The sequence below is a fragment of the Branchiostoma floridae genome, chromosome 12 (genome assembly GCF_000003815.2).
Source record: "Branchiostoma floridae strain S238N-H82 chromosome 12, Bfl_VNyyK, whole genome shotgun sequence".
NCBI classification, from domain to species: Eukaryota; Metazoa; Chordata; class Leptocardii; order Amphioxiformes; family Branchiostomatidae; genus Branchiostoma; species Branchiostoma floridae.
In genome coordinates, this window is record NC_049990.1 from 11,762,008 (window position 1) to 11,773,385 (window position 11,378).

The 11,378-nt window shown below is 42.4% G+C and overlaps 1 protein-coding gene across 1 annotated transcript in view; it reads right to left on the bottom strand.

The window, feature by feature from the left end:
- Positions 1–8,091, bottom strand: part of LOC118428139 (filamin-A-like) — a gene marked incomplete in the record, with an annotated part of 29,714 nt that extends 21,623 nt beyond the window's left edge. The window contains 6 exon segments of the mRNA XM_035838123.1: positions 94–221; positions 816–896; positions 1,484–1,615; positions 3,830–4,574; positions 4,885–7,354; positions 7,972–8,091. Of these exon segments, the coding sequence (XP_035694016.1) occupies positions 94–221; positions 816–896; positions 1,484–1,615; positions 3,830–4,574; positions 4,885–7,354; positions 7,972–7,997 (3,582 nt within the window).
- Positions 8,092–11,378: the final 3,287 nt, after the last annotated feature.

Consider the following 11,378-nt stretch of genomic DNA (forward strand, 5'->3'; position numbering starts at 1 on the left):
ACGGGACATACGAGAAACTTAGATATTCAAGGGAGGAGTGAGTGAGGAGTGATAACTCTTGTTATTCCAGTTTATACGATACTTACTCGGAACTTCCACGTCCTTCCCGACGTCCCATTTGGCCTCGCTGACCTTGATCTTGGTGATGTCATAGGCATGGCAGACGAACGGACCGCCGGGAACTTCCGTGCCGTTGTACTTGACAGATATGTCATGTTCACCTGCAGTAGAGAAGTTTACATCTTATATGTTCTGAATTTTATTGGAAGCACGTCTTGTCGAACAATTGTTTTAATGTGGTTTCTGATATCCAGTTAATTTATGTGATAAAGTGTTCCCAATGCGACTAGAGTATATGAACTGACTTATAGATGTTTGCCCCAAATGCAAGCAAAAGATGTATGCAAACTGGTGCGCATCATTAGGTTGTCATAATTTGATATCAACATATTACATATTTACTGCATGCATGCCTAAAAGACATTGGGCAATATTTCAAACTGTATACGTATATTGACTATAGTAATGTGCAAATTGCAACCCAATCGACGAATTATATCACGGAATGTCATGTAGCTATGGTACTGCTGTTTGTCTTAGATATGTCTTAATCCATTTGTTTACAGCCCCCCTCCCATAACTTAAGCATCTGGGCGTGCCTATACAGAAACATATATTTTCAAGTCTAGCATTTAGTGTGCTATGCAGCTGTAATAGGTGTTCCGGAAAGCATTACTGTTACAAAGTGTTTTGTCGTGACTATTGGAATTTAGTGAGTGAACAGCAATAACAACAACAACATGACGTTGACGTACCGACTTCTTCGGGCACATATTCCACCTGGATGCCGCCGTTGGCGTCGTTGTATCGGCACGGGAGACGGTCTTTCCTCGGCCCTGCAGGACGCAGAAAACTCGTAGAGTTCATCTTCTTTAAGAACTCTACTAACCTCTTATCTATACTCTGATTATAATAGTCAGGTGGCATCTTGGTACTAATATTCTACCCTGTGTGTCCTAGAATGTGCACAAGTAATGTACATATATCGATATTAGTTTGTGATGTATTAATTATTCATGCAGGAGACACTCCTTTATTTAAGGTGTGGTATCATTGTTGTATATGCATCATTTGCATACGGTGAAGGGTGTGGCCTTAGAGGACCCCGACGTCACAATGGCAGATGATGCGTCATCGTTGGAAAGACGATTCAAAATTAACATCTTTCCTATCTGATATATTTATTAATAATAACATTGATGATAATGATGATAATATGTATTCGTTAAGACTACATTTCTATGGATTCATTAGGACTTATTTCATGTATCTATGTTATATTTTGTCTGACCATCACCTCTTCTCCTATAACCTCAATGAAAAGTGGCCAGCAGGCCCATTTGAGTTTTTCATGAATTAACAAAGGCTTATTATTAATAAATAAACAAAGACCTATAAGTTAACAAAGAAACAAACAACTCACCTGTAACGATGATTTCCATTGGCAGTTCCTCCACATTTTCAGCGCTGACCATGAACTTGGCCGTGCGGTGAACCGGAACATGTCCCAGGCCTGACCCGGAAACAATCACTTTTCCGGAAGTTTCAGAAGTTTCTAGGTCAGAGGGGTAAATCATACGTATTAACGTTAAGCCAAATTACACCTCTCTACACCAATCAAACGTAAGTAAACTCAGAGTAAATCATACGTATTAACGACAACAATGACCTGCTACAACTTACAAGTAGTATTTACGTATATCCGATCATTCTTTTTCTGTATTCCTAATTCATATGCTCTTTGTATAATTAAAAAACATCAAGACCGGTGGGCGTAAAGTTATTATACTTTTGTCTTGATATTGCTATCAATTACAAACGCATTGGCTGACCGACTATTCAACGTGGTTTGACTATGTGCCTTGCTATTTACCACGAATCTTTTCATAAGCGCGGTACCTGATTCGCCCATGTGCTTTACTGAATAATTGCAATGAACAGGCGATAGAAACATGCTTATCGGAGAAAAAAACAACAATATTATCTGCTAATTTAGTTGTCAATAAGGATTAGAACGTGGAAGAGGGAAGGCTTGATTTGAATTGACAATGTATTGAATGAAGTTGTCTGTTCGTTGCTGTCTACACCTGCTGTTTTCTGCAACATTATTTCACTGTCGGTTGACGAACCTCAACAGTAATTTATGAGCGAAAAGGTGTGAATAACTACTTATTCTCCAGATCACGTGACACACTATTACAATGGTAACAAAATGGTCAAGTAATTAACTATGTCACCTAGCGAGCGTGTTTATATCCTGAAAAGTTGTCTGTCTTGTTACAAAATATATGGAGGCTGTACCGGTCAAGTTGTTAACTTTCACTCAGTCTGTAAAAGTTGATTTTAATTGTATATTAGACTTTCACTATTTTATTATTTTTTAGTTTGTATATTGTGTAACTAGTGTTTTAATTTTGCCCACTTTTGGATCTACTGCCCACCTCCCATCAATAACTATTATATTGTGTGACACAATTTCGCTTGAGGGGGATACTAGTAGTCACTTTCTTCCAATACCTAACGATTGAGCGCTCTATATAAAGGGTATTTGTAAATTCAAGGCCTGTTCGGCACCAGGTAACATTTATCGGATGCCTTTAATTGGTAGTGTTGTCAGTTATGCATTGTAACTGATCATAAATATGGTTTAAAGATGAAGAATTCTACCATACTGCGTTTACATGTGCCTCTGCTTTAAAGGTCACACAATGTCATGTAAGAAATGTGTGCACGTCTTCTCAAGCACGCACTCTCAAGGGACGATAAACAATCAAAGAAAGCCAACAGGTCCTTAGAATGTCGCTCTTGTCGGTAAACAGTTACGCACTAACGATTCCTGGTGGTAGTAGCAACAAACAGGTCCACGTTGTGCCCCCACTACCATTCCGCGAGTGCCACTGTAAGGTGTGGACACCATATGCCATTAAAATGAACAATTATGATTCAGTATCTAATCTTTCGCCGTAGACTATGGATTGATAATGTTTTGGTAAACTGACAAATTCTTTTGGATGTCACCTTTTAGTCCACACCCAATTGTTTCGATGATTTGTTTGGCCCAATTACGCGTAATTATATCCACGCTGGTTGTCGGAACCTGCATTTTTGTAGGTGTGGCCGCAATGGAATCTTTAATCTTTGGTGTTTTCTTTCGCTAACATGTGCCATTACCCATGTCCTTGAGTAGAGTAACCCTATTGCGTTACTGTATAGATCTAGTACGTTTACAGTCAGTAAGTGGCCGCTTGAGATACATTCTTTCAAAAAGTTTGTAGTGACCTTTCCAGGTCATATATCAATAGTCGCCGGGCGAAATTTACGCATACAAAACGCATTGCTGGAGGTTGTTGTCTTCAGTACGATGTACATGTGAGATAAAAATCTTTTTAGCCATTGTACGAATGGTTAAATTACATACTTTTTCGCAACTGTTGTGCATCATAGCGTGTCTGTAAACATGCTAGATAATTGCGCACAGGTTGAGTCATATGGCAGCTGTTATCGTTGTTGTCGGTTTGCCGAGTAGGAATGCAGAATGTTTCAAAAATTCAGTTGAAAGAAAAGGCTTTCAATCTTTAGATACGCTGTTCTTTACAAGTGATACGTTATAAACTAGCCAGGAAGAGTAAAAGTTATCAGTAGTTACATTGCGCTCTATGCCAATCCACTGCACCGGAAGTTTTTCCATGTGGTGGGGTGGGGGGTGGGGTGGCATTAAAAGTATAAGTGTAAACAGGTAGGAAATCAGTTTTTAACTTTTGAAACTTACCTGGTTGTCCATTAAGAAGCTTGGAAGGAGGAGGAGCGGAATAGGCAGTGTCTGCGGAGGCTAGTGCCACTTGTTCCGGCATGGCTGGTGGTGGTTTCTCTGGCTCTGGTTCTTCGTCACTCGAACTGGAACTGGAACTGGAACTCGACGTCAGATCATCTTCACTCACGATGATTATCTTCGCACCTTTCTTCTTCTTAAGTATTTCCTTTAGCTGATCAACATCATCAATCTCCCTACCCTCAATCGTTTTTGCCTTACGGGTGGACTTTTTACTGAACATGTCATCAGCTTTGTCTTTTATCTTTTCGACAATAGATTGTTCTTTAGGTGCCTCCATGGTGGGTGGTGGGGCCGAACGGACCTCTTCGACAACAGTAGGCGGTGCTTCCATTGGGAAGACTGGAGGCGCGGTGGAAAGTGCAGTTGTCGGGGTTACCTCTTCTTCGATGTCCGAGGACGACGTCGAGTCTTTCCGAAGTTGTTTGATGTCGCCGAGGACAGATTGTCGGGCTCCTTCGATATCCCCGGGGCTCTTTGCTGTGTGCAGGGGCACGCTGTTGTTGACAGGCGGAGCGGGAGCTTGCGTCTCGACCTGGGTCACCTGGGTAGCCTGAGGTAGAACAGGAGGGGGCGTGGTCTTCACAGGTTCGGCAGGTTCGACAACATACATCGGAGAGACGGTCTCGCGCACGCGCGGTGACTCGGCGGTCTTCTTCGGTTGGGCGGTCTTGGCGACCGGTTTCTGTGGGGGGATAGGACTAGCTTTACTTACATTTATAAGTGGAAATGGTTTGCGTATGTTTTCGACAGGTGTCATAGGTGGAAAAGGCTTGCGTAATTTTTCTGCAGGCTAGCTAAAGGTACTTTCAACTGGGGAGTTTTTTTCTTACAAAGTACTTTATACTGGAGAATGTGTGACATGTTTTTGTACAGGTGACACTTTGTACTGAAAAAGGTGCGCGTGTTTTTTCCTACAGTCGAAGCACTTTCAGATGGAGATGCCATGCATTATTGAAAGGTGAAGCAATATTATAAGAAGAAGGTACTCTTACCTTGACAGCAGGAGGCGTTTTCTTAACCGGAGCAGACGGCTTCTGAACTTCAACCGGAGGAGGCGCTTTCGCGACAGGAGGAGACGCTTTCTGGACCGGGGGAGGGGCCCGCTGTACTTCAACTGGAGGAGACGCTTTCTCAACGGGAGGAGACACCTTCTGGACCGGGGAAGGAGCACGCTGTACTTCAACGGGCGGAGGCTGTTGTACCTTAGCTGGAGGAGGTAAGCTTTTGACTGAAGAAGACGGCTTCTGTACTTCCATTGGAGGAGACGCCTTTTCGACGGGAGGAGACACATTTTGGACCGGAGGAGGAGTGCGCTTTACCTCCACGGGAGGAGGAGCTTTTACCTCCGGAGAAGGTGTCTTCTTCACTGCGATCGGAGGAGTTGTTTTTGCCACCGGAGCAGGAGGCTTCTGTGCCTCTGGTGGAGGGGCGCTTTGTACCTCAGGAACTGATTTCCGCTTCAGCGAGGATCCTTTTGATCCAACTACTCTACTCGGCGGAAGATTGGAATCTTCAGCATCAATATTCATCCGGCCTCCCTTCCTGTCGTCCACACTGCTGAGGGAGGACAGGCTACTCGTAGAGCTCTTCTTTTCTTTCTTTTTCAGCTTCTTCTTCTTTGGGAGATCAAGACTGCTTGAAGACGTGTTATCTGAACTTGATGTCATTCTCTCTAATTTTGCTTCTTTTGACGGTAGGTCTGCGCTGGGACCGGCAGCAGAGGCATTGACTGCTGGAGCTAGTGCCGTTTTAACTTCCGGCACTGCAGCTTTCTTCATCGAAACGTTGTTCTCAACACCGCTACTAGATGATGTATCAGGTTCCATTGATCTTGTTTGAGACCTCACCACGGTAGGGGTAGGCAGGCTTTTTTCTTCATCTTCTACTACTTGTACTTCTGCTTTCCTTAGCTTTGGAGCCTCCTCTTGTAGCTCAAGAAGTGGCTTGCGCTCTCGTGGTTGGTCAGGTAAGGTTTCAGACGTACCGTACTTTATGCCAACATCGGTCTGCGCCTGCTGTAGGTCATAACTGGTCTTTTCTCGACCGAAGAAGGTCTTGATTCTATCCATGACGCCGGGTCCTGACGTTCTTACCTTCGGTGGAGGAGACGGTTGTTTGCTTAGCTCTTCGTCGCTCTGTCCTTTCTTGCGAAAGAAGCTTGCCTTCTTTCTGACGTTTCCTTCTTGGACGCCCCGAGGTTTCTTTGGCTCGCCTTTAGGTTTACCACCCGCCAGGACGCTCTGTGGGATGTGGGAGCCTGAATTCGGCTCTCTTACGCCTACGGGAGGGTTTACTCTACTAGGCGGTGAAGAGGACTGTACTTCCTCGGCTGGCGTTACTGCTGCAACCGGTGTATAGGCAGGTGGCTTTCCTAATTTATCGTCCGACTCAGACGAAGTATAGGAGGGCTTACTTCTTTTGCTGTCTAACTGGTCGTCTATGTTTTCCTGTGATCTCTTCTCACCGATTTTGCGAATGTCGTCCAGAACTGACGTACGTGCGTCGTGTGTCTGTACTGCTTGCTGAGTACTCATCCCTCCCTCTAACTCTTCCTCTTCTCTAGCAAAGCTGCTGCTACTAGCTATAGCAGGTTCTGGAACGAGTTCTTCCTGGATTTGACTGCTACTGCTTTCCTGTAAAGGGTTTTGAGTAGCAAGCTCTGGATCCAATTCTTCAGGGCCTGATTCTGTGACCTTCTCTTCTGTATCTGAGTCTTCAGTACTGTGAACAGGAGTGTCTTCTTGCTCGTCGTTGCTCTCGTCTATGGTCAGAGTACTCTCTGATGATGAATCTGCTCTTCCCAGCTGTCCAAGAGCTCTTATGTCTTCAAGTACCGATTTCTTTTTCTCTACCTGGTTAGGATCCTTCACCACCTCTGTTTCCTCGGTTTTGTCTTCAGAGTCTCTGACAAAAGCTTTGTTTTTCACTACTTGGTCCGAATTTTGCTCTACTTCTGTCTCTGTATCCTCGCTTCTGTCTTCGGTGTCTCTCACAAACTCTTTCTTTTTCTCTACCTGGTGTGGATCTCTGTCTACGTCTGTCTCTGTATCCTCAGTTCTGTCTTCAGTGTCTCTGACAAACACTTCTTCGAGTGAGCTTACTCCTGAGTCACTAAACGGAGACGTTTGGACCTCTCCTTCGCTAGACTTGAAGACTTCGTCGCTTGAAAGCAGTGGCTGCTCGTGGCCTGGAAACAACGGCTGCTCGTCGCTTGAAAGCAATGGCTGCTCGTCGCTTGAAAGCAATGACGGTTCGTCGGCGGGATTCTCTTCGATAGTATCGTATCGAGTGGAACGAATGGACCCACAGACTGATGAAGCAACAGACGGAGGTCGTCGGCTTGGAGACGTATCGTTGAGGTCGATGAGGGATGTTTTTGAATTCCTTATTCGGAGATATATTGAAGAAGAAAATTGCAGGATAGTCTCCTCATCGGAATCAGCGGCGGCCATGGAATATGGACTGTAAAGAAAATTGAATTTACATTATCCATAAATCTTGTTTAATCTTCTGATGGACATTGATGAGTAAATCCACACTCACGTTGACTATAAAGGACTACGGAGATCTCAAGACAATTCAAATAGTTAAATCTATTCAAGTATCATATTGTGTAACGACAATAAATTTGTGAAACATTCATTCCTGTGCACAGAAAAAAGTTTATTTGCTGTAGCAATAGTATTTGTCACCATTCTTAGCTTATTATTATGAGGGTCTATACACTGTAAAAAGGGTGCATCTCAAGGACTGTTCACATCAGTTTATGTGTTATGGCTTCAGATATGATCAGTTTCGCTTGCATTTGAATCCTAATTTGCCTTGCCTAGGTGGGCCTAAGATGACCCCGTTCTGTCTATAGGTACGGACAATCATTTTGGAATGTATGAAATTAAGCCTTGTCCATTTCTGACCACCAAATGAGGCAAAGCTGGGTGGGGAGGGGGGCGAGTCTGACATGATCATGAATCATTCGTCTTCCGGTACAACTTAAACTATATCTTACAGGCCACGTTTGATTCCACTAATATACAGTCGTCGTATATTATCATAGTCTGTGATAAACACGTGTTTCCTACCTTGTTTTTGATGTTAAAGAGTCCATAATCTAAGCAGATGGTAACAGGCGGATTGAAAGATGCTAGTTTGTTGTGTCTCGGGGAATGATTGGAATGCCAATCTGTTTATCCTCATTTAGGGTAAGGAAGAATGCAAAAGCTTTTGAAATTCAAATTGCCCCCCCCCCCCCATTCCCACATGCCACATGTCAGAGAAAAGTTTGCTAACAGACTCTCGTCTAAAGTTTGACATTTAGATTTTTTTAAATACCTACATTTCTAGGTGTCAATGACAAATTTCGGGGTTGCTTTAAAGAGCTTTTTTTTAAAGTTTTATTTTGACACCTTGTGTACGACTCCAGAATAGGACTTAAAGCTTATCTATAAATATTTTGAAACGCATTCCCGAGCCAGGTGTGTTTTGGGACGCGTCAAGGTTTATTCTTAAACCTTGCACCATCACTGCACTTAAACACTGGTCTGATGCAATCGATTCAAACATTCCACACAGATTTTCCAGTGGCTTAAACGTTTGATTGGGTACCTTTTGCATTCAAGATGTGCAAAATATAAGATATATTCATCTGTAACATGTTCTACCCTGTAACCTTCCCTAATACGTATGAATGTAACTCAATATGCCTACAATAAACCTCGGGTTAATACCGGTTATACTTTTAAATTTGTCTATTTAACAAATAACAACATCCACTGCGTATGAGCAAAAGTTTTCCTTTGACCTTGAGTCAACAAAATTGTGGAACAAAATGGCGGCCAGAATTGGACCACGGTTTAAAAACTATGGCTGCTCGGTCCGAATGCGCTTTTTAGGACGCGTGTTAGGAGTTGTGCTGAACTGACTGTAAAAGTTTGTGAAAAATTGTTATTTTGCCGCAACGACGGAACTCTCACGTGCAATTTTACATTTAGTTGCCAGACAGATGCAAATTATATCTGATTTTGAATTAGTAAGTTTTGTACTGGGCATTGGTTACACTATTCAAGATTCCATGGTAGGTATGTTGTTAAAAGTTTTGAGAAGAAAAAGACCCCCCCCCCCCCACCCCCTGCACACACACATACATACTAGTACTCTCCAACCAAACACTAGCGGCCTTGTTTTCAGATACCCTTCAATCTCGACACCTGTGAACCTAATCGTGGTTTAAAGGGACAACAGAGCAAAGGCTTAACCAAAGTAACCCTCTTAAGTCACAACAATCACAAAGACATACAGCTACAGACGTTTCTACTTTGTTGGTTCACAGATTTCTAAGACACGAGTTTATAATTACTCATATGGGAATATCTTCATATATCGTGAAGAATGTGTGGCATGTACTGTTTTACACACGCCTTGCGGGAAAGCATGAATATGCTAATAAGCTTCTTCCTGTACAATTGACAAAAGGCCCGGATTGGATTGTTCACCCCGGGGCCAGGTAGTCGGGGCGAGTAGATCAACAGAAAACTTCAAGCTTATTGGAGCAGAAAATTTGCACACATACTCATACTTCTTATAAAACCACTTAAACAAAAACGCAGTTTTTCTGTCTGTATTGAAGAGGGGCATCATTTTTATTGATTTATGGAAAATTCTATTTTGGTTATAGATTGACCCCTGCTTAAGTATGGAATGACAAGAATGCACCAATAATCGCCGACCGATGACGACTTGAGATAGGATTGGGGAAGAACTGGTTTGACAAGGTAAGTGGCAAAGGGTACGACCCAAGAGATTTGCTCTGGTATTGGCATCTTGTGTTGTCTTCCAATAATTCATGAAATGCCTATTCCAAATACCAGTCATAAGCGGGGGTTGTTGTTATGTTGACGGAAAGTGACATATAAGTTGAATTTTTGATGGAAAGTATGATAGTATGTTATTTTTAGGAATAATAGGATACTGTGTGTGATTATGTCCGGGTCGCTGCCCATACACACATACCATGTAAACATCTGGTGAAAGATTGTGATAAATATGGGCTTTATATTTATCCCTCTACTAGGTTATAAGTATTTCTAAAGAAAGTAAAAGTTTTACCGTTTAAAATTTAAAGAATGATGATCCCATTAATGAAATAAAATATTCTTTAGAAATTATGAGTGACAAAATGTGTACATATTTGTATACTTTATAATTTATACTTCTCTGATATAACATTAGGGTCTGGTAACAAGTCCGGTGTAATTCTATGTGCACGCTGTTTTAAACGAGTCAGACTGATTCTATGCCAAGAATGAATTAACTGATGCATTATCATTAGCATTTTTACTTAGCAATAATCAAGCCATAGCATCAATTAAGGTTACGTGAGTAGTACAAACGTTGACCTAAAATCAGATACCGAATACGTTTTGATTTCAAAATAGATAAAGAAAATAACTCACCAGTGCCGCCATTTATGCTACCAAATCTCAGCACTCTAGTCACGAAAAGTGTTGAAGACTCGAGCACGAGTCAAAGTTTTGTCCTGCGCGACCAAGGCCTCTCCAAAATGGTGGCCAGGCAAGGGCGTTGGACAGGATGAGACCCCTCCTACCGATATACGTCACACATCGCTTGACATTCTACCTTTCACCTATAATTGACTGATGCAGGGCGGCTTGGGCAAATCTTGATAGACTTGTACGGGGAAGCTACGGGTGACTGAGTTGAACGCTTATATATCAGCGATCTCTATTGAAGATTTTCCACTTTCATACAACACCAAAATTTGCTGACCTCGAATTTTCAGTCGCACTTCTGTCGACCTTCTTCAGGAATGATGATTCAGTTACTCTGATCACGTGACTTAGAGACACGTGACTCGAGTAACGAATCATATATGCCCGGCAGGCGGTATCGGCCCCCGTCTCTGTTAAGTGTCGGCTGGTGTGCTCTTATGTAGATGGCCTCCTTTCATGCTAATATTAGCGATCTCATTGTTACAGAATTCACCACTGAATTATGTACTTGAGCGCCCTTTGTAGTGCGACGATATCAACGATATACGCTTGCTATAATGAATCCCAAAATATTAGACGAAGATATTCTTTTAAGCATTAACAATTAATGAACGCATGCCCACACTAACGTCAAATGAAAAAAAAAACCCAGGAAGTATAGCCAATTTGACACTCACAATATATAGCTACATATGCCCAAAGACGTTAAATTGACTACAATGTATAGTAGTAATACGTTTGATACTTATAGGCTTTTTTTTCGTCCGTATGAGGTCCGTATGGAAGTCTTAGCATCTAACCCAACGGTTCGCTAGAAAAATAATAGAAATTGGACAAATATAGCTGGTCGCAAACTGTACTTCTAGGCCAGCTGACTCCTCTGGCATGTTATCTGGCTATACTTGTCTAATTTCTCCTATTTTTTTTCAGCGCCCTGTGGAGCCTGGTAGAGCCGAAGCACTCCATGCGGACTCATACTA